At 40.1% G+C, this 24,029-nt stretch overlaps 2 protein-coding genes across 2 annotated transcripts in view; both read left to right on the forward strand.

Moving 5' to 3' along the window:
• The window catches only part of LOC146548156 (NACHT, LRR and PYD domains-containing protein 12-like), a 47,143-nt gene extending 46,580 nt beyond the window's left edge, over window positions 1–563 (forward strand). Inside the window, exon 13 of the mRNA XM_085266310.1 lies at window positions 164–563. Within this exon, the coding sequence (XP_085122436.1) occupies window positions 164–173 (10 nt within the window). The 3' untranslated portion in view covers window positions 174–563. The remainder of the gene's footprint in view (window positions 1–163) is intronic.
• The window catches only part of LOC146548152 (NACHT, LRR and PYD domains-containing protein 12-like), a 390,489-nt gene that overhangs the window by 246,452 nt on the left and 120,008 nt on the right, over window positions 1–24,029 (forward strand). The gene's annotated exons all lie outside the window — the stretch shown is intronic.

Genomic DNA, 24,029 nt, shown 5'->3' on the forward strand with positions numbered 1-24,029 from the left:
AAAGATTAGAAAAAGTGAAGCAACAATGAGTCCTAGTACAGTCCCAGCACTGACGTCCCTGCTGCTCTTTATACTGGATGTGCTGCATCACTGACTGACAGCTGATGAAGAGTCTCTGGAAACACTCGTTTATCTCCTCTGCTCTTCCTCCTTCTCTCTGCAGGTGGTGGTGATGATGGTAAACAGGACGGTGTGTGTGCTGAGAGAGGAGCAGCTGTGTCCTGATGATCCAGAGAGGTTGAAGCAGCAGCAGCTTGTGTGTAGAGACGCTCTGACTGGGCCATGTTACTGGGAGGTGGAGAGGAGAGCTTCATCCAGCAGTGACTGACAGAGGAATGAAGTGCAGATGACTGTCAGTGCTGCAGAGTGAACTGCTCTGAGAACAGCTCCACTGTCAGACACAATGTAGAGTCCAGCATCAGCCCTGTGTGTCCCTCTGGATCTGACAGAGGATCATCAGTGTATCTGGACTGCTCTGCTGCTGCTCTGTCCTTCTACAGTCTCTGCACAGTCTCTGTCTCACTCTGGAAAGATTTTACAACTTGTTGTAATTACAGAACGTTAATATAATATTCAAACATGTGATCTTCTCTTTATTTCTGAATCTTTACCAAATAAAGAAAAACCAAACTAACAAACAGAAGCTGTCGTGTCCTTTTTCACCACATCTGTGAATCTTTTCTGTGTTTTTCCTCTTTTCCTCCTTCCTGCAGCTCCATCTTCATCATTCTGTGTCCAGTATATGTGAACACGTCCAAAGCATCTGAGCCTCATGTTACCCGTTTGTGTGAGTTACGCCTGTCGTTGTGTTGTGGTGTATAAATAAGGGGCAGGAGACAGCGCTGGATCTCTGAGTTCTTTACTCTCAATTTCTGCAACATCTGCAATATCTAGAAATGCAAACCTGTGAGCTGTGTGTGTTGTGCGTCTGCTCGGCCACCTCTCCTCCGGCCATGCTGGAAGCAGCTGTGCGTTTGACAGTTTTATCGACTCGACAATAATCGAACAAATTAAATGTTCAAAAATATCAACTTAAGCACTTCAAAGTCAACAAAAAGCTTAAAACAATGAAATAATATTTCACTGACAAAACAACAGCTCATAAGAACGATACACAAAATAATACAGAAACAAACAAATAAAAGTTATTAACCAGGATCCATGTTTTTGTCACAAACACTGAATCAGCTGATTCACTCTTTATGTTTCTGAGTTTGTTTTGTGATTATAGTTCTGGTTTCTGTTTCTGTGTCTTCACTGTGTCCCACGTCTCCTTACTTTGGACTCTGTGTTATATTTCCTGTTTTACTTTGACAGTCCTGTGTTACTGTTTCCTGTCTCGTGTGTGTAATTGGTCCCAGCTGTGTTTCCCTCCTGTCTCCCGTTCCCTGATTACTAAACTGCGTCCACGCCGCCGGCGCTCCTCTCCACAGCTGGATTCCAGGATTTCAGAGCATCCAGCTGTGGTGAGTGATGGAGACACTTTCTCTGCTCCCTCAGTAATCAGGACAGTTTATTGAACATCAGAGGACATAAAGGACTGTTTTTCACCTGCCCGTTCTGAACCTGGACATTAAAGACTGCTGGCTTCAAGGACATTAATCCCAGTGTCAGCCAGCCAATAACAGCCTGTGTTTTTCAGCTCTTTAGGAGTCAGAAATGAGAAAGACACAGACTGCTAACCGCTCCCTGCAGGAAATAAGCTCCACCTCTTCCTGTCCTGTATATGAGTGATTCTGACATGAGACACAATGAGTTTCCTGTTTATTGTGACTTAAAGCGAGAAGCAAAGACACTAAACTGTGTGTTTCCAGCTGAAGCTGCTTTTTGTGTTGCTCCCACAATCCTGTCTAAAACAGTCAGTGAGGAAAACTCAATGTGACTTCAGAGTGACAGAGGTAAGCGACTCATGTTGTAACTGACGTCAGACGCGGAGATTTTGGCGGAAAATTAAAGCGAATGGTAGTTTAGAATTGAACAAATTCCTTTAAGCTTCAGTATTACCAAATACACTTATCAATTGTCTTCTAACTAACAATATTTGTCTAAATCATCTCCAACACCCTGGAGAACAACGGGGAGAGTTTAGAGGCTCTCCAAGATTACATTGATCAGTGCTTCCAGGATCTTGTGATGAAGAAGGCTCAGAGTGCAAAACCTTCATCAAAACCCACCTGAAGCTGCTGGAGGACACGGTGAAGAACATCGCCTTTGATAGAGTGCATCGCATCGGCCCCATGCGGGCTGCGACCGGGAGACCACGTCCTACTGTGGCCAAGTTCGGCCACTTCAAACAAAAGGAACAGGTGAAAAGTCTCCGTGTCCATCGGTGTTTCTCCACGTCTCTCTGCCTTCTTCGTGTCATCTCTGTGTTTCCCTGCTGCCCTCATGTTTTCTGCTTTGTCTGTTAGTTCTTCCCAGTTTAGGTTGATGTTCGCTTCTTCCCTCACCTTTGTTATTTTCACTGTAAATAAATCTCCACTCGCATCTCCACCGCCGTCTGCATCTTGGTCCTCATTCACTCCACCACACGACTGCTGCCCCAGCCGTGACAACGTTTGATGTTTCCTCTACATTTACCTTTAAAAATTATTTACTTTGCCTTGTTTGGTATCATTTGGTATCAGATGGCCGACTTCTAAATGGTCACCATGGTCACCACCGAACTTGAGGAGTTTGCCCCCTCACATATACTAATGTGCCACAAACAGGACTTTAACATCACCAACCATTCCTATGTTATTACAGTGTATCCATATAACTGGCCCACCCTGTACAGTTATGCTTTCATTTTGACATACTGTATTAACACAATTCAGGGAGGATTCTAGGATCAGAGCTTCGGGGGGCTGAGCACCCAGAGAGCTGCCCAGCCAGCCAACATACACTTTACTCGTCACGATGAGACTTCTTCCCCGTCTCTGTCCCTGCATCCTCCCTGTCCTCATCGTCTGTTGTCTTCGCCTCCTTTATCAGTCATCATAATTTTACCGTCTCTGTGCAAGTCTGCAAATTTCTTTATTAAATCAAAAGATTCTTAAATCCATCAAGTCTCTCTGTGCCTGGGTCCTCGTCACAAAACATGACATCACTGTTTTGTACTTTTTAACAATTTAATCCCACATTTGTGAAAGAAAAGCAAAACACTTTTTTGAAAAGTCTGTAACAAAACCATCAATTCTGATCAAGGTTATTTAAATGCTGCCAAAGAAGAATGGATTGGAATAAAAAAAAATACATATCCTAACCTTAATTACTGGAGGAGAATAATGAATGATGCTCATAGTGAGTAAGAAGTAAACTGAGTGCATATTTTGGACAGAGATTCACTTTTAATGTGTTTGTATAATATAATACAGATGCATAAAAACACTCCTGAAACAGAATAAATTATTACAAATAAATTATTACAAAATATTAAAAAATATTATGGATACTTTTGTTGTTAAAATGTTACCTCTCAACCAAGTTCTGCCTTTTATATTTTTAGTAGTGTGTCACACAAACAGGAAATATTGTCAAAAAAAATAAGTAAGTGCTGAAGCACCCCAAAAATGAACCAAAGCACCCCAAAAATGAACCAAAGCACCCCAAAAATGAACCAAAGCACCCCAAAAATGGGCTAAAATCGCCCCTGTTAACAAATAATAGCCCAACAGTCACTTTTATGCTTACTGTAGCTGTTAGCTAAAAACACTAATTTAGCCTAGTTTGCCCTGAATTCAGCTTTGACAGACATGATCGACTGTTTCCAGTAGAATTCCTCGTTGTCATCTTGTTCCCTCTCAGAGCCCCGTATGCTTGCAGAGACCCCTACAGTAGGGAAATGTGCCAAAGAACGTCCAAAACATTGCATTTTAGGTTTATTTATGCCTTACACACAATCCCAACTCTTTAGCTAACTTAACAACTTTGGCTAAAGTCTGTAGTTAGTCTTACTCGTTTGTACAACATTTCTGGATCGCCACTGTTTGAAATGATATGACATATGACTCTCACTGAAACAGCAAACTTTGTAGAAAACACAACACTTCTGATTCTCTATCTAGCTGTTTGGTCACAGCTGTAGATTACATTATAAGTGGTTGTTCACTCTTGTCAATAATTACATTTCTAAATTCTATTTGTGCAGTTACATGTAAACAAAGTCCAATATTGTATCTAAATGATTGTGTTATGGTGGGACAGTTTCCAAATTTGTTGTATTATTGTACTAGGTATGACTGTGCAAGAGTTATCTTATCTTCCTTGCTTGCACCACACTCTTTGCAGAAATGGTGCACAGCAGCACTGCATCATGTTATTGTGTTGTATAATATACCAGAACTAATACAAAGCAACATCCATGTACACTATAGGTCCATGCCAATGTGCCCAAATGGGACCTCCATAAATGGTAAGGGGCGCAAAGGCACTTTAAGACCAGTGGGCACACCATCGGTGCACATCCGCTCGGATGCTTTTTTCTATTCATTTATTTCCCTGTTTATTTATCGATGCACAAAAGCAATTATCTCAGAGACACCATCCTCTTAACAGAGACTCAAATCAGGAACCTGCAGATTATTAGTCAGCAGCTTTAACTTCCTGTCTTTGTCTCACTAAACCTTCCACGTGGAAACTTGAGCTGCCCACTCAAGCACAGTAGGCTTTAACTGGCTCTGCTCAAGTCACTTCAGTATCTGAGAAACTGTCTCGATGCATGCCAAAGAACACTTTGACAATACGCTTGTGTTGAGTCAAATCCACCACAAGCATATTCTATGGCAGTTTAATTCCACTCCACATAAAAATAGTCACGTATTATTTCCCCCCACCACACTTCCTGCCAGTAGCTGGTGCCCCCACCCACAGTGCATTAGTGGTTCTCTGTGTTTAGTGGCTCACTCTGGGCGGCTGCTCGGTGGGGCCCGGCCCCCTGGCTCTGTTGGGCCTGTGCTGCGGGTGGGGTGCCCTCAGGTCTCGGCCCTCTGGGCCCATTTACTGCTCAGTAACATTTAATATCTATTATTTACTACTACTTACTAGCCTACTTACTGCATATTATTGGTTGTTGCTGTGGGTTCCCCACTGTGTTGGTTTTTCCTTGTGTTTTTCAGCAGATGATGAAATAGATTTTCAGTATTTTTTCCCTCTTCCTCTCCATCTATTTCTCTTCTTCTCTATTTTTCCCTCTTCTTCTGTTAACTTTCTCCCCAGCTTATCTTTTTTCTTCTTTCCTGACCCCCGTTCTGATTCTAATGACTCAAAATAAAGTAAAATCATCATCAAATATGACTATCAAGTGGACCAGTATAGCAAAAACCATAATGGTGGCAGAGGCCACAGAGCCAAGTGGAGGATTTTCAACGTTCAAACCAGATAAAAAACAAATTAAATGGTGTTAAAAGCCATGAATTAAGGCAATTCATTCACAACATCATTACAAGTTTTACTGGACGTTAATATTTTTCTCTTTTTTCAGTGCAAAACAAACTAACAGTACACATGATGCTGGCAAGTTAAAATGTCAGTGTCTTTTATAGATAGCATGTCTAGCATCATAGTTTTATAGATCACGTAGTCAGGGTAAAAACTCCATCTCTGATTATTATTGTACATGACTGTGACATGCAGTGGCCTCAGCATCATGATGAAGGCGACCGGAGGAGATAGTTTGGTAGACATCGATGTTTTGCCGATGAAGGCTCATGTAGCGGTCCTCTTTGTCCTAAACAACAATTTACACTGTCATTTACATTTAATTAAAGTGCAGCTTAAAACACAGACATAATGCACTGCAGCCTCGGCACAATTAAGTGTAAAACAGAACTATGGAAAACTCACAAACATCTGGCGAGTTTCAGATCCTGTTAAGTTAGTTAGACCTGATCTGTTTTCTCTGTTAGGATAAAAACATCAGAGGTCATGGGGTGAAAAATACCTCAAAAACAAGACTAGCTATGTCTACAACTAATGTGTGGTGTTTTAAAAGAACCTATGAGATACTTTGAACACCACAGTGGCTGCTGTATGCAGTAATGTGCTCAAGTGATTTCAAAGGGTCATTTCATGAGTTTAAGTGCGTCAGTAAAAGTTTTCACCTGCGAGGATTTCTCCTCAGGCTGTAACCACAGGTTATCACAGCCACACTGATGAGTGAAGCAGCAGCAGAAATGATGGGAACTGTAGCCATGAACTTCATGCCAGAAGAATCTCCATCGTCTGTTGAATGTTGCCACACACAACAAAAAAACTTCATTTTGAAAACATGAAAAGTCACGAAATTTGCATTAACCTGTTATATTAAAGTGGAAAACATGTTTATCTTTTCATTACATTAGAGTTACAATTGCATCATTCAAACATTTCACTGATGAAATAACACCAAAGTTGTGATTGGAGCAGTTTTATAATGAAATTTTAAACAAATTAGCCAGAAGAAGAGCTTAAAAACATTCCAGATGTTCATCTCCTGACTGAAACCTTTCATTAATCCGCTGCAGGCGGGAATGACGACCTCAAACCATGTATGACAGAAAAGAAAGTGTTAACGCAGTTCCAAACATCCACCTTGAATCTGCGGTGTGGGTATAAATAGAAAATGTTTTTACCTCTCACAGTCACACTGAGATGGAGAACATACAATCCACCACGAAATCCACACTCACAGGTGTAGTTCCCACTGTCTTCAGATGTTAAGTTGAGCAGGTGGAGAAACACAGTCTCATTTTCTTTGATCAGTGTGAACCTGGAGTCACAGCCATGAATAAAGCCTCGGTCGTAACGATAGAGCAGACGACACTGTTCTCCTCGGCTCCTCTCTGTGCTGATCTCACACAGTATCATCACAGTAATATTCAGAGTTGTTTTGCTGCATATTTGAGTGGAATCGGGTTTCTTTCCAATTGTCTTCACAAGAGTCTCTATAAATTGTTCCAGTTAAAATGAAACAAAATCGGGATTATAGTTTCTATATATTTGTTGTTGTGGGAAAATCAATCACATATATTATTTCACTAACCTAACTAAAGCTTTCTTCTTAAACACCTGGCTTTACAGCTTTTCTTTTTTAATTATATATATTTACCTTCACTGCTAAAAACCACAAGCAGAAGCAGGAGAAAGCAGAGTTTCCGTGCAGTCATGCTGGTGAGGAAGTAACTGTGGCTGACAGTGTGAGGTAGACTATAGTGAAAGCAGGAAGACTTGCACCCTCCTTATTTCACCTCTTGTGTCTACACTGAAACTTTTACTATGTCTAAAATAGAAGTGCATAAAAGTGGAAGGACAGTAGAAGGTAAACCACCAACATTGTTTAAGCCAGACTGATCTCTCTGTTTATCTGGATGGACATTGTGTTCAAATTATGATGAGATGTTTGTTCAAAAACAAAACTAGTCTGATACAAAGAGTCATGTTTGCCACAGTTTATTGTGTTTGTATTGTATTAAATCTGAGAGCCTGAGTTGGAGTATTATGACTGAATGGTCTCCATTACTGGGAAACAAATATCCAGTGTGAAAAGATGGACGTTTATTATAATATATGAATATTATTATATTAGTATGTCACCTAAAGTTTTATATACTTTAAAATGTTTCATAGAGCTTTATTATCCACTCCCACAGTTCCTGTGCTTCTTGCTGAGCGTGTCTTGTTGTCGTGTTGATGGTTCACTGAGATGATAGTCTGGTAGGAATCACTCGATGGCTGCTGAAGGTTTGTATAGGGCTGATCTGGCTCATCGTCATCCTTTAGAAAAGTGAAATATTTTAGGTATTAATCAAGTTCAACCCGGTCTACCCACACACTCTATTGATCTTTAAATCTCTCCATCTGTTGCCTGGATTATTTAATGTTTCTGCTCATTTCTGTAAGAGCTTCTTCACAAAATAAAGGACACTGAAGTTGGCACTAATAGTATTATAACACTAATCTGTAATTATCTATATAAGTAACATCCTAAAACATAAATGTACATGTTTTACCAAGTCTGCCAGAGCTCATATTATATTTTTACATGCTGTAGTGCCATTTTTGGGAGCATTTCAAGTTGATATACATCAATACAACCATTATAGCCCAAATTCTAATAATATGTCTGCATTAAGTGCACAGTAATTACATAAATTGCAAAAAAAAATGCAATAAACTACCAAAAAATTGAAAATCGTTTTTGTTTTTTAACATATATTTCTAGTTAGAGAAATTTAAGAGGCTTATCTCTCAAAACTGTAAATACAAAATAGTTGCACAAAATAGTTTCCCACCACAGGAAATTTATTTTGAGTGTCTTCATAGTTTTATTTCTGAAATACACCAATTTTTATATAATGCAGGAAAAACAAAAATAAATATTATAATGCAAAATTAATCATCAAAATAAACTATTTCCAGCAGTGCAATATGAGTTCTAAGCATCCCAGAAATGAGACAGAAAGTCATAAAGTCAAACATAACTTTTAAAAACACCAGTATAGGCTCATAAGGCCCTGATGGTAAAAAACTACATTTCTGCAAACTTTTAACTAGCTGCTGTAGATCGTAGCAATAAATTGCTCACCAAACCGTTGGGATTTTCAGGTACAGACACTCCAGATGTTCCTGACCTTAAGCAGCCACGTTGATAAGAAAGGATGTCAGCATTAGTGTAACACTATTCACATTCAAACAGAGAAACATCAAGTAAGAACATCTACATTTATATTATCTTCTCTCTTAATAATGATAATTATTTTTGGAAGGATAAAAAGTGTTCATTCTAGACATGATGTTTAACATACACCGAATTCTCATTTATTGAAATGTGATGTTTCCTTTTACTTTCTCTACATCTATATCATCTTTGAATTACTACAGCAAAAATAGTCTCACCCATTACTTTTCCTCCAGTAGATAAATCCCACGATAACTCCAGTTATAAAGATGATCACAACACCGGGCAGATAAACGGAAAAAGATTTGTCTGCTGAAGTGTGGGCCTCGTTTGTGTCTAAATCATTGAAAAGATGCATTTGTCAGTAAAATCATTTACTTTCATTTCCTGGAAATCAAAACACAAATCAAACACAGTTTACGTCTACTGAAACTCTGAGTGAAGTAATGAAACCCCAGTTTTATAACCACAGAGCTTTAAATATTGTCACTGTACTCTTTTCTTTTGTCTTCTTCTTCTTCTTTTGCATCTTTTCTGAATATTACTATGAACTGAAATTGGTCCAACTGCTTATATACATTCACTGGCCACTTTATGAGGTATACTTGTTCAGGGTGTAACACAAATATTTCAGTGTTCATTTCATTTGTCAATCACATGTCAGCTTCATCTTCCTGGTTAAATAAAGGTTAATAAAATAATAAAATGTCAGCAAATCAATGCTCAAACAGAGCAACATGGCACATGTTACTGGTCCCAGTGCTTCACAAACTGCTGATCTGCTGGGATTTTCCCACACAATCATCTCTGTTCACAGACAATGGTCTGAAAAATAGAAAATATCCAGTGAGCTGTGATTCTCTGGGTAAAAATGCTGTTTACACATCAAACCTTGAGGCAGAGCGGACCACACTGGATATCACTGCTGTCCTCTAACAACAGCAAGCTGAGGCTACAGTTTGCAAGTCTGGACAACAGAAGACTAAAAAAACGATGCCTTGCCCGATGAGTTGATTTCTAACAGTTCAGACTGCTGGTGGTGTAATGCTCTGTGAAGGATTTTCTTTGCAAACTTTGGACCCTGTAGTGACCACTGAGCATCATTTAAACACCACAGCCTGCCTGAAGGTTGTTGCTGACCACATTCATGTCTTTATGCCCAAAAAATACCCATCGTCTGATGGCTGCTTCCAGCAGGATACCACACCATGTCACGGCGCTCAAATCATGTACGGCCTGCGCAGTCACCAGATCTCAATCCAGCAGAGCACCTTTGGGATGTGGTGGAACAGAAAGTTTGCTTCAAGTAAGAGCAGCTGACGAATCTGCAGCAACTGTGTGATGATGTAATTTCAATATGTCTTGAGAATCTTTGAGGAATGTTTTTAGCGCCTTGTTGTGCCACAAAAAATGAAGACATGTTTGATGGCTGAAGGTGGTCCAACTCGGTTCAAAGATGTACCTGATAAATGAGTCAGTGAGAGTATTTAAACTGCTGTAAGTGAAAATAAGAAGAAAAGAAATGAACAAATTACAAGAATAAAAAACACATAAGCAGGTCAATACAATGCTAACACAGTGCTGAATAACTGTGTCAGATAAAGAAACCAAAATGCATTTACCTTCCACAGTGACACTGATATGGACAATATATGTCCCTTCAGTGTTTGTACACTCACAGGTGAAGTTCCCACTATCAGCTGGTGTTAAACTGGTCAGCTCCAGAAAGGCAGTCTGATTTTCTTTTGTTATTGAGAACCTGGGGTCACATTCCTGAGTAACGTTCTCTCCGTGTCGATACAGCAGATGACACTCTCCTCCTGTGTCCCTCTGTCTTTTGATCTTACAGATAATCAAAACAATAGTAGTCTGACTTTCCTTGTTGCAAATCCGAGTGACATCGTGTTCTCTCCTGACTGTCTTCACAACAGTCTCTGTAAACAGGGACAGCAAAATACGGTAAATACAAGATTCAGCCTGTGTCAGAGAGGACTTTAGTTTCTATATTTTGTGAATGTTAAACCATCTTTTTAATCCCATAATAATGTGTTTAGTTTAAACTAAAAGCAAGGAGGTTATAAATTTAAAAATATTAATAATGCATAATGAAAATAGTTTCCTTGTATTACCTTCAGCATCATGGGACACAGCTAGTGGTAACAGCAAAATCAAGCAAAGTTTTGATACGTCCATGCTTGTTAACATGTCTGTGAGCCACCGACAGTGAAGAGGAAGATGTGCGGAAAGAAACAAGCTGAAGCTTTCCTGGCTAAGCAGACGTCAGACTGTTGCCCATCACGGGGCAAGTGTGAAATGATGTAAAAAGGAAGTGTACTGACAGGACTTTCATATTAAAAGGCTGTAAAGTTGAAACACTGTGCGAGCTCCCACACAAAAAGAAAACAAGCTAATTTTTCTTTATCACAGAGGAATTATTACACTGCTAACTGTCATGTTCGCTGAAACTGAAGGATGGATAATATTGTAAAAGTAACAACAAAACTACCATTTATCATAACATTATAAGCATTTTTAACTAAAATAGCGTGTGTTATGGTTCAAAATATTGGGGATGGAGACAAGAGGAAAAACCACAATAACAACACTGGTCCGGTCGGGTTGAGTCAAACGATGATTTTAATGATCACACACGTGGGAGATGGACACTGATGCAGACAGCCTCAGATCTCAAAATGGTGGAGCATTGCTCAAACTCTTATAGCCTCTGGTGCCTCCACCTTATCATAAAAAGCCTAAACATTCACATGCTTTCTCTCACACAGCGCCTAAGCTACGACCTTGGCTCCCCGTCTATCTGCTCCTGCTGAGATGGGGCAGAAAACTCCAGTATATTCTGTTCTCTTCTAATCAGACAAATAAGACAATTACTTTCTGCGAACAGTATTTCTTATAACTCAGCAGTATAATGCATCATAAAACAATATCATTCATTCACAACAAGTCAGCAGTTTAATGTAATGCAAATCAGTTTAACTAATGCAATAGTTATCAGCTTCTTCTAATTCAGGAGAATAATGCCAACTAAAACTACATAATAATTCACCATCTTTAATTAGGGGTCTAACATGGCATAAAATAATATTATAATCTAATAATTCCCCCTGATGAGCTCATTAGAATAATGAGCTCACCAACACCCCATAATCCAGTGTGGCTGGGTTCATCTCTTCTCACTCCTGAGGTCCTTTGTCCCCCTGAGGGGCGAACCATATGTGGGATGACCTCTATGTTTGCGCAGTTCAGATGCAAGACAAACTATTATTCCAACAATAGCAGGTACAGATGACACTCCCCAGGTCTCCCACAGCTTTATTTGGTGCTACCTTATACCCTCCAGACGTACTCAGACTAGAACCTCTGTCCAAGGAGCTTTTAGCCTTTTATGTTATTGCTGCAGCTACCAGTGTCGTCCAGTTGGGTGATCCTCTGCTCTTCATTCTTCAACCTCAGGGGTTAGACAACCCTTCAGTCGTGGCACAGATCAGGGGATTATTCTGCCCCGATTTCAAACAACGATCTGTGTATCCTCCAGAAAAAGGAACAGGAAGGTGTCCCCCTTTTTGCCCAAGAGCCTCTCGAACTTCGTTGGTCTGGTGTTCCCGGATTTCCGCCAACCCCTTCATGGTTATTGCTGTGTTTATGGGATCCATCCTTTTGTGGTGACTAGCTGGAGCCCAAACGCCATGACCCTTGGACCCAGTTGGTGTCTTGGCAGTCACTGTGTCTGTCTCTGCTGCGGAGGATCCTCGTATATCTGTGACCTCGTCTGGTGTCTGTTCCTTTCTCTGTAAGAGACAGAAAACCAAAACACCTCTCTTCCTAACCCTAATAATCTAATGTTGTTATCTACTGACCTTCTAGTGATTCAGAATTGGTTTAAAAACATTCAGAATGTTCCAGGGACTTATTCTAATCATATCCTATGTGTGTGTAAGCGTGTTTGCATTTAGCCCTCTGCACTCAAAGTCAATACCTGCAATATATCAGTCCGGACCATCACGCCGAACGAAGCTTATGACCTTCAAAAGACCAAGTGCCAACTCGTTATAAGCACATTTGCAAGGTGTGTCTGAACATTATTGAAACCACTCTTTTTAACAAAAGACAAAGAAATTAACAAATCTTCTAAACGCTATTCAGTTCATTTCAATGATTGATGCTTACACATGGAAATAATGATCTATGCTTCTTACTGATCCTCTACAAAAGACCGGAAACTTCTCGGGCCGCTATTAGCTTAAGTTTTACCATTCCTAAGGTATTAAAGACACAAATGAAGTTATAAAATGTTCAAATAATCCTTGTTTGATGTTAAAGCTCAACTTCCCCCCCCTTTTTTTTTTTTTGACACATCCCCATGTGTCAAATCAACGGAGCTAGAACATTAAAAGAAAAGGTTAGGCAGCTACAAGGTTTCCCAGATCGTTAAGGTGATCTGCGTGTAATGTTCTGACTCAGGTATTTAATATTTTAATAAATGTCGTTTAATTAACTGCCACTATTTAAACTAAACTTAAAGACATAATTGAAGAAAAGATCACAAAAAATAACATGATATCAGTGTTTTGTAAGCGCGTGCGGCCTTCTGTGCTCGAAGCCTTTTCCCTCAATAGATCAGTCAGACATTCGCGCTGACTGTAGCTTTTAACCCTTATTAACTTGAGCACAACTCTACAATGAGCAACAAGTTGCAATATGTATGAAAATGATCATGGTTACACCTGCAATGAAAAATTATATCATTATCCTAACACCTGTAAATAGAAGATTCATCAGAGGTTATAACCATCACAGGAACACAGATGTTAGTATAAGGTCAAAAGCTTCAATATATGATCATCGATGCAATGCTTGTTGCATGATTCTCATACAATAATAATGCTGATATTAAAATAACAGTAAAACACCCCCTTTTATCCCGTTTCGCTTGACCCATAAACGTTTATAAATGCCTCTTTTAAATGTTATTTCCCCCTGTTCTCCCCTTCCTGACCACAGCAGGGGGATCTTAGTTTTGAATCAGCCATGAATCCAGCTCACCTGATTCATCAGTGAGCTCCACCGTCACTGGCGTCTGACAGGGTGGTGCTGCATATTCTTCCTTTAATGTCACTATTTTCAACCTGTTAATTAGAGTGCTTAAACCTGAAGTCGACTACGTCCACAACAAGTCAATACAGCTGTAAATGTGGCCAATTATCAATCTATTACCAATCAATAACAACAGATAACTTCTATTTTATGCATGCTTTTAATCAACCACTCACCCAGAGGATCTCCAATCCCAGGAAATTCCTTCTCCTCAGTCAATGAGTCTGTCCTCCTTCCATGCCCTGGTAACTGGTCCATCCAGAGCCATATGATCTCAAATATACATAAAACAAGCCAAACCACACCTTGGTCACACCAACTCTCTTCCGCCCCGAAGATGTCCAATGCCATCCTAGTATGGACTGAAAGTGGCTTTAACGCTGACTGTCCTGACAATCCATCTTATAACATTTCCTGGTCAGATCTGCCAATCTCCGCCCCAGGGTTTTAACTATTTTGCAATTTTCATTAGTTTCTATGTTTTTTCTAGTTTTGCCTCCAGATTTTCAATTTTTTTTTACCAGTTGGAATCAGTTTTTACCAATTCTTTGCTAGTTTAGTCTAGTTTTTATTTTCCTGAAAATCCTTAGTTTCAGTTTAGTTTTAGTTGTGTTTTGCAAAAATTAAGTGTAACAAAATCTCAGTTCCATCATATCAATCATGCTCTTCTGGTTATCCTTGGGTGTTGAGACTAATAACTATTAACTCTTGCCGCACCGAGTGTTCCTAATTTTGGTTGAAGTGAATTGATAACCTTTTTGAAGGCGATTGTTTCACACATTTATTTAGATGTCCCAGTCCTGTTATCTCGGGATACATCACGCTGCCTTATCTGGGGTTAGCTGTTTTCGGGGGACGCGGGTTGAGTGGGTGAGCTCTTCAAGGTAAGCTAGGTTAACCTTCTTGTGTGAGCTTTTCAAGTGCACTTTAAGGTTTGTGGGATTTTTCGTGTCATAAATGTCCCTCATAACCCCCTGATGGCCCAGTAATTCATTTTTGCGCACTGTAGTACACATTTAGTTTTTGCTTGTAGCTCTCATACTCTACTTGCCACTCCTCTAAGTCCTGATGTTTCTTAGCGAGGACAACAGTACCTTTAAAATTATATCACATGTGTGGGGGTGTGGCCTTGCCAATTGTTTTTCCCACCTTTTCAAAATGGCTGACGTGCCCACAAGCACATTTTATGGAAGAAAGAAAGGTAAGCTTGATATTTACATTTAAAATGTTTTGTTAAACTCAGATTTTTATTAATTTTCAAAGAATAAACATCTAGTAAATGATTTGAGAGGTCTTTAAGAATTAGGCTCATTTAGTTTCACGGAGAACATGACAAAATATGGTTCACTCCACTTGCCTGAAATGGTTAACAGTCCAAGGCATTTCAGTTGTGCAACAGTAAAACATATGTGAGATGTGGGAAGTGCCAAATGTTCCTTTGTGTCTCCAAATAAAAATAAAAATCACAGTACTTCCTCAGATATCATAAATGAATTGACTTTTGTGAAATAGAAAGCCCAGTGCAATCACTTATTCCTGAACCAATGGCTTACAGCTAGTGAAGTGTCAGTGACTTCTAAGTTGATCCCTGATCTACATTTTTATGATATTGTTATATAAATAAGTTTTAATATCCTGCTTACAAAAATTTCAGTGGAACATGTAATCTTCTTAAATAGCTCTTGAATGTTGTTAGTTTCACATTCGTGATCAATGAACTCCCCTTGTGCACTGTAGTGCACATGTTGTAAAATTTAAATAAAATTAGTTAAAAACAATTTTGTTTTTGTAATGTGTTTATTTTACCGTCCCAGCACTTGATTTATCTTAAAAAGAAAAAAGAAAAAGAAAAAAATGAAAATACTTTTCCCTTTTTTCTTTCCCTGGGTCTCAGGAGGACATTGTGTCTCTCTCCACTACAAGACTCTTGCTATATCTAAAAAACAGTCATATTCAAAGTAATCCTAAATTGGACTCTGGCGCTTTCTCCCGACTTTTCCTGACATGATTCTGCGCGTGGACGGAGCAGCAACACAGACGACTCGACTAACGTACTGCCTTGACTTTACTATTGCAGGGCACGCACACATCAATGCAACTAAACACATTTTGCTATAAATCTAGTTAATTTTAGTTAGTTTTGTGAACATTCAGTACAGTTTTAGTTAGTTTTCCTTTTTGTTTTGATTTTATTACCGTTAACGCAAATTTTTCCACTTCTAGTTTTCGTTATTTCATTTGTTGTCTTTAATAATAATAATCTTCTCTGCACCCTGGAATAAACATAATCAATATGATCAACATTTTGCTGCGTATCAATTCACCTTTTTGATTCAAATGCTCCAGCCTTATGTGGTTTGTGACATGTGTTGATCTAAACCTCCACTCTGTCTCTAAATGTTTGAAGAATTTTTCAAGTTCGGGGTCAAATTTTGAGAATTTGACCATAAGTGAAAGTTATGGCGTTATCACCCCCTTTGGGGATTACCTTTTCCAGTTTTGATGATATTCCTCCCCATTCTCTATTTTTTGCAAGTACCCCTCTTCGGTGGCGAGAAACTGTTGGTGTGATCAAGCGGGTGCTGTAAAAACAAAAGCTCAGGACAGAACAGTCACCAATCATGTACTTCATTCAAAATTAACAAATATCAAGCTTCATATTGATCCTCTTAGTGTAATGGTACATTTTAATTTGCACTTCTCAAAACTGAAAACAATATTCTCTTTATTTTACTCTTGTTCTTGTGCAGCACCACCCCTCAGCACATGCCCCTGTTATTTTATCTTACTTTTAAATTGTTGACTACTTCAAGAAAGCGCCCAAAAGACGGGGACCAGTGTTTATCATTACATATCTCCATTTTGAGTGTGGCTGTCTATCATTCCCCTGTTATTCATAGACCTCGGTGGAGGTTTTTGTTTTTTTGTTGTTTTTTTTTTTTTACCTCTATAAAAATTAATTGACTCTTTACAGTGACCCACTATGGTTAATAATAACATGTTCAGTCATGAGTGGAATCAAACCTTTTCTTCACTTTAGCATTTAACATTCCCCACCATATAATATGATACATTAATCGAAACACAGCTACTAAAACACAATTTTCTTAATGCAAACATCAGTAACTCAAAATTAGCAACCAAAGGGTTCAGCCTGCAGTTCACACTCCTGTGAAGCTACAGCTCTTTAGTCTCTGTCATCCTTCTGTTCTTGCAAAAACAAAACATCCACCCTTCTTTTACAGGCTGGGTGAATTGTCTGTGGACATTTAATAATCCTAAAGTCGGTACCGTTTTTGTCTCAATATCAAGTCAGTTAAAACTTTTAGTCGTCAGTCCGTCACAGTCCAGTCACATGCATACATCCACACACATTCATACCAGATATTGCTGATAATGGAGTCTCACGCGCAACCTATTCGAGCCTCCATCACCAGCAAGATGACGTCATCATTTTAAAGGAAACAGTTCCTTGTTTGTTTTTTTTTTCTTTTTTGGACTGGATCGACTCGCTGCAATCCTTTTAGGCTCAGGACTTCTCATGTGATCAATGTCCCATATAAGTGAATTTCTCCCAAGCCCATTATAATCATGGAGAAAAATACTTTGCGACTGTTTTCAGTAAGAATATTTTATAGCGCTTTAAAGTTCAATCTCTCAGGCCTGGATTAAAGAGCTGATTTGTTAAATCAGGAACTCACAAGATACCAAAATATCACCACCGGTGGATCACACCTCTCTGATGTTCTTATCTCAGTGCACTGTAACAAAAGCAAAAACAAACGTAACCAATAAAACACTCATATAATAACAAATACTGGGGCCCATTACAAACATGTCCAAAGATCAAACCCTCTTTCTCTATGTTAGAGAAAGAGAACAATCCAAACCTCACTGATAGTATCAACCTAGTGTCAAACAAAACCCAAAAATCAACCAAAACTTCACACACTATATTGTGTAGGCATACAGGTACCGTAACTCCTTTTTGCACTGACAAATACATGTTGGATTGACTTAATTCAATAGTGGACACTGGTTGCACACAAATGTTTTGCTTTGGCAGAAACTTAAACAACTGAGTCAAATCAACACAACCTTTTCATATTCTCTCCGAAATAAAACTCACACCGTTAATTCATCATTTTCACTCTGTACCACTGCTCCTTATCAGGCTGTGTGAAGCACAGTAAACAATTCAGTGGAGGCCTTGAGCCATAAACAGACATCACGCACAGACATTGTTTTCACAACCAAACTACTTTAGACCTTGTCCCCTAAATCTACACAGATGCCCTCTGTGTGGCATGAAATGCATTTAACCAATAAACAATCAATGGCTTCTTGTTGTTGTAACCGACTCCATATTTGGATGTTTGTGTGCAGCATTTGTTAGTAAAGCATTCTTCATTGCAACAGCGTGTGTGTATCACTCTTTATTGCACAAGCTTGTAAATGTGTGTGTGTGGATCACTCCTCAGTGAGTTGAATCAGCATTTCGATTTTTTTTTTTTTGCACGTGTGTATGTCATTTCTCACTCAATCAACGAGTGCATATGTTCATATGTGTGTTTCTCTTCATTCTGAGTCAGTGCATGTGGATGTGTGTGTTTGTGTGGGTGTTTGTGTTCATCACTTTCCTGTTCTGGTGTTCTGGGTAAACCACGGCCTGAAGCATGCCCTGGGGTCCTGCCCTCCTCCTTTTCAGTCTGTTTGCATCCGTTGGTGCTGCTGCTCAAAGTTCTGTCCATACTGGTTCTGGCCCCAATTGAGGCAGTGCTTTTCTCCAGTGTCCTGCAACTTCTCCCTGTTCCACTCCTCCTTAACTTGACCCTTTTTCTTCTGTAGCTCCTTCAGGGCTTGCTCCTGCTGTTGGAGCTTCTTCGTCAGGTTTGGCGACCTACTGCTCCAGCAAGCTCCGGCCTGATTCCAAGTCCTGTGTCTGGGACTCCAAGCCTGATGGGTTCGATTATCAGCCAGCTCCTCCTGAGCCATGGTCAGTTTCTGCTCTGATGCCTTGAGCTCTTACTGAGGGCAGAAACCTCAGAATCTTTTCCGTCCACTTCAGATTGAAGTCCATCGATGTTTTCCTTGCTTTGCTCCACGGCCTTTTGCGGCTCTGCTGTTCGGCTCTTCTCAGAGGTCAGCTCCTGGCCGAGCCCCGACACCTGTGCCTTCAGCTTATTTTCTCCTGGTGTTTTGTCCATTCTGAGGTGCCTCCTGACCTCAGTTACTCCTCCTGTCTCTGGCACGCCCTTTTTGCTGCCCGACGATCATTGTTGGTCCGTCACTGTCCTGCACAGTTTTAATGCAGAGTGGTTAAGGTCAGCATTGTTTTGCTCAGCCTCACTTTTCATCTGGGCTTAATGGGCGTCTCATCACAGCTCTGTCAGCTGAAGCTGTCTTTTTCCATATGGCAAGAGTGTGAAGAGTGTGTGAGAGGGGTGTGTCCGATCAGGCACAATGCTGTTGGCTTTGCGAATGCCTCGTTTTCCAAATCCAGATGTTTATTTGTCACGTACACAGCAACAGAGAGAACAGTCTGTTGTTGGGATGGCTGAGGTCCTTCACGATCTTCCTGGTCTTGGTCCAGCACCGCCTGCTGTAGATTGAGTGCAGGTCAGGGTGCTCAGAGCGGATGGTGCGCTCAGCTGATTGCACAACCCTCTGTAGAGCTTGTCTGTCCGGCATGGTGCTGTTCCCGAACCAGACAGTGATACAGCTGCTCAGGATGCTCTCGATAGTTCCTCTATAGAAGGTGGTCAGAATCGGTGGTGGGAGCCGGGCCTTTCTCAGTCTTCTCAGAAAGAAGAGACGCTGACGGAAATCTCCCCGTGTAGTGAAACGGGCCTTGGATTTAACGCTCTCCGTCTCCGCTGCATGAGATCGTTTTCCTGCAGCACTGTTGACATTTTCAAGTTGTTGTTGTGGGTCCAGCTGCTTTAGCATTTGGTCAGGGTCACATCAAAGATGGTAGAGGAGAGAGCAAAGATGGTAGAGGGGAGAGCAGGAGTCCAGGGTCAGCTTCGGCTTTCAGGGCCGACAAAGCAGCCTGTAATCAAGCATAAAGAGAAAAAACAAAACAAAAACAAAACAAAAACAGATGAACAGGAAAATGATGTTATTTTGGCTGCGTTATTCAGAGAGGGGAGAAACAACGGGACCAGGCCCTGTGTCAGCCTTCTCTCCCCCTTTTTTTGTTTTTTCTCACCATATAATCCACTCATGACCCACCAAGCTGACAGGACATCACAGGTACATGTTAAAATTCTTAAGATCATGTTTAAAAGCACAAAAATTGGAATTTTCTTTCATCTGGTAATCACTTGTATTAATCAATTAGCAGAAAACATGTCACAATCTGTAGTATTATAATCAGCAAAATCAGCGTTTTAATTACAGGCATGTATCATTATTTGCAAATCATAATTATAAAACTCAAAAACACGCTAAACAGCAACAAAAGTCCTCTGTGCGCTCCACAGCTCATTTGCATGTTCACACACAGTCTAAAAATAGCTCGCAGCGCTGCAGTGCGCTGTCGTCACACACAGGGTCACACAAAGCTCAGGCAAAACTCTTTTATTTTATATTACAAAGACGTCTTATATTTACAACCACTGACAGGCCTGACAGATTCAGCGCCTAACAATTTCGACAAATTTAAGTTAACGGGTCCAACCGAAGAAACCGAAGAAAGTCCAACTTTTTTGTAATCAATCAAACAGTATCTGTTACTTCTGGAACAGTTTCTGACCTAATTTCTAAAGAGCACCTACACAATTTCGACAAATTTAACCATAACGGGTCCAACCGAAGAAAGTCCAACTTTTTTGTAATCAATTAACCAGTATCAGACTCTAACTTTATCTGGCCTAATCCCTAAGGTCCCTAACTCAATTTAACAGTATTCAAAAAAGCACATCACACCGTTCCAAACGGTGAGGAGACTCTAACTCCTAGCTTATTTCAGGATGCCCTGTACCCCACAGATAAGCCAAACTGAACTAACCCTGTTCGCCGACAGGTCAAGACCGCGCGTCCACGGCCAGGAGGGAGCGTAACCTCCGGGCTATGCGCTTCTTAGCGGACTCTAACCGCCGTTCTATAATAATTTATAACAATTTGAAACACCAGTCAACGCCCTAAAACAAGAGTATGACTAAGGCAAGTGCCACCTAGAGGTCAATGGGGACTCGAACCCACAAACTGACCACTCAGGTCCACTCTATAACCAATTTGGACTCTAACCAACAAAATGACCAATTCCCTATCAAACTACTTGAGACTCTAACTCAATTCCTTGGGACTCGAACCCAGCATTTCTTTCAATTCCTTTTTCAACTTCATTAAAGACTCTTAGCCGACTTTAACTGCATAACACACACGGATCCTCATCAAAATCAAAACAGACCCTCTACCAGTAATTTCAGTGAGTAGACTTTAATTTAGTCATATCCAATTTGGCACACTTTGGAAATAATTCAACAGGTAGTGCCTTACCTTTAGATAAGCCGGCTTATGCCCACTAGTGATGGGATTTCCGGCTCTTTTTAGAGATCCGGCTCTTTCGGCTCCGAACCGGCTCTTCAGGTTGTTTTGTTGCTTTAATTAATTTATTATTAACAATAATATAAAATTATGCACAAACGGAATTACTAACGTAAAAAAAAGTGGTTTTATTTGTATATGTTTATATATAAATATATGCGGTGGCCCCTAGAGACAAAACACGTACAAACTCCAAAACACATTTCTAGCATGAACTGAACTTCCAAAGCTGAGCTACTAGATCACTTAAATTACACAATTGAAAGCATGTGTGTATTGTTTGTGTATTTATACACAGGCACTCATATATATTCAAATAATTTAAAAAAAAAAGTTCATTTACCTGTTACTACCACACACCAAATCCGGTCGTTGGTACTTGCTGGCTTGTGTAGCCACTAGGTAACAAAAGCTCAACTCTGCGCCCAGCATCCTGGAGTACTTCTGTTGTCTTTTGTACGTGTTTTGAGTTTTTATGTGCTTCTTTGTTTTTTGTACGTGTTTTTACATGTTTTGGAGTTTTTACGTGTTTTGGAGTTTTTACGTGTTTTGGAGTTCGTACGTGATTTGAAGTTTGTATGTGCTTTGTCTGTAGGAGCCACTGTAAATTAAACTTTTATTTTTTTCACTCCACATAAAATGTAATAAATAAATCATATAATACAAAAATCAACTATTCACATTTCAACTTTTAACTATTTAAATTTTCAGCTTTTTCCTTTTACAAATTTAAAGTGAAAACAACACAAAACACTGCAAACCACAACACAATTAAATATAAATTATAATATGAAAACAAAAAGAAGATGCATATTCTCTGTCATATGGACCTGCATGAATAAACTTTCTGAATCCTTTATCATCTGCAACCGAAAATAGTTGTGGATGATTACTATACCTTTCTAATGTGACGTTGTTGTCCCTGCCTCTCTTTCTCTCTCTCTCCCTCTGGCTCTGTTCCTGTGCTACTGAGTGTAACTACCGCCCCTCCCCCCTCTGCCCAGCATAAAGCACAAGGCTCAGGTGCGAAGTGAAGCGGAAAAAAAGTGCGAGAGAGAGAGAGGGTGAGAGAAAGAAAGAAAAAAAAACCCCACGTGACGGCTCGCGATAAGGAGCCGGCTCGCGTCGTTCACGTCAAAGAGCCGGCTCTAAGAGCCATTTCGTTCGTGAACGACCCATCACTAATGCCCACTCACATAAGACCACTGGCTCGTGCCTGTCCGTTCGACAACCTCGGACCGTCCAAACTTTTAAATTCCACCCCAATACCACAGGACGAGCCCCCAAAATGTTATGGTTCAAAATATTGGGGATGGAGACAAGAGGAAAAACCACAATAACAACACTGGTCCGGTCGGGTTGAGTCAAACGATGATTTTAATGAACATACGCGTGGGAGATGGGCACTGATGCAGACAGCCTCAGATCTCAAAATGGTGGAGCATTGCTCAAACTCTTATAGCCTCTGGTGCCTCCACCTTATCATAAAAAGCCTAAACATTCACATGCTTTCTCTCACACAGCGCCTAAGCTACGACCTTGGCTCCCCGTCTATCTGCTCCTGCTGAGATGGGGCAGAAAACTCCAGTATATTCTGTTCTCTTCTAATCAGACAAATAAGACAATTACTTTCTGCGAACAGTATTTCTTATAACTCAGCAGTATAATGCATCATAAAACAATATCATTCATTCACAACAAGTCAGCAGTTTAATGTAATGCAAATCAGTTTAACTAATGCAATAGTTATCAGCTTCTTCTAATTCAGGAGAATAATGCCAACTAAAACTACATAATAATTCACCATCTTTAATTAGGGGTCTAACATGGCATAAAATAATATTATAATCTAATACGTGTTACGTCATCAAACCGCTTCATCCAATCACTCAGATACTTACAAAGTTTTGACTGCATTACCTTTAAAATTTGTACGAAGATGAGCATAAAATGAATAAAACTGACATGCTTGCATTTGTTGTGTAGTGCAACAGGTGTATGTGGCTGAGGGATTCCCATGATGCAATGCGTATTTCTTCTTCAGTCACCTTTCCTACTCACTGTGTGTTAATGCAGCTCTCTGCATTGAATCATACCTGTTATTAACCTCTGTCTCTCTTCCACAGCGTGTCTTTATCCTGTCTTCCTTCTCTCATCCCAACCAGTCGCAGCAGATGGCCCCGCCCCTCCCTGAGTCTGGTTCTGCTGGAGGTTTCTTCCTGTTAAAAGGGGGATTTTCCTTCCCACTGTCTCCAGACTGCTCACTCATAGGGAGTCATATGATTGTTGGGCTTTTTCTCTGTATGTATTATTGTAGGGTCTGCCTTATAATATAAAGCGCCTTGAGGCGACTTTATATTGTTGTGATTTGTCGCTGTGCAAATAAAATTGAATTGAAAATTGAATTGTGAAGGCCACCCCAGAAGCCACACAATTGGGAAGTCAGTAACGTCAGACACCAGCATCTTTATTTTAATTTTAATGCACATTTCCACAAACATAAATAACGACACATGTCCCATAAACTATTTCTGGTTAATGTTTTACTGGTGCTGGAGGTCTGTTGGACTGCTGAGGGTAACTGGAGAGAAAATGATGTGTTGTTTTCACTGGACGTTAAGGCGTCTGGGAAGGGATCTCAGACCATTTACATCCTGGGCCATCTGACCTCAGGAAATCACATGATAAGGTGGGGCCAGGTTTCACAATGAGCTCACCCGAAACCCTG

Source organism: Mchenga conophoros, linkage group LG23 (genome assembly GCF_057382185.1).
Source record: "Mchenga conophoros isolate Kocher_MC1m ecotype Shallow Benthic linkage group LG23, M_conophoros_male_GT1.1, whole genome shotgun sequence".
Taxonomy (NCBI): Eukaryota; Metazoa; Chordata; class Actinopteri; order Cichliformes; family Cichlidae; genus Mchenga; species Mchenga conophoros.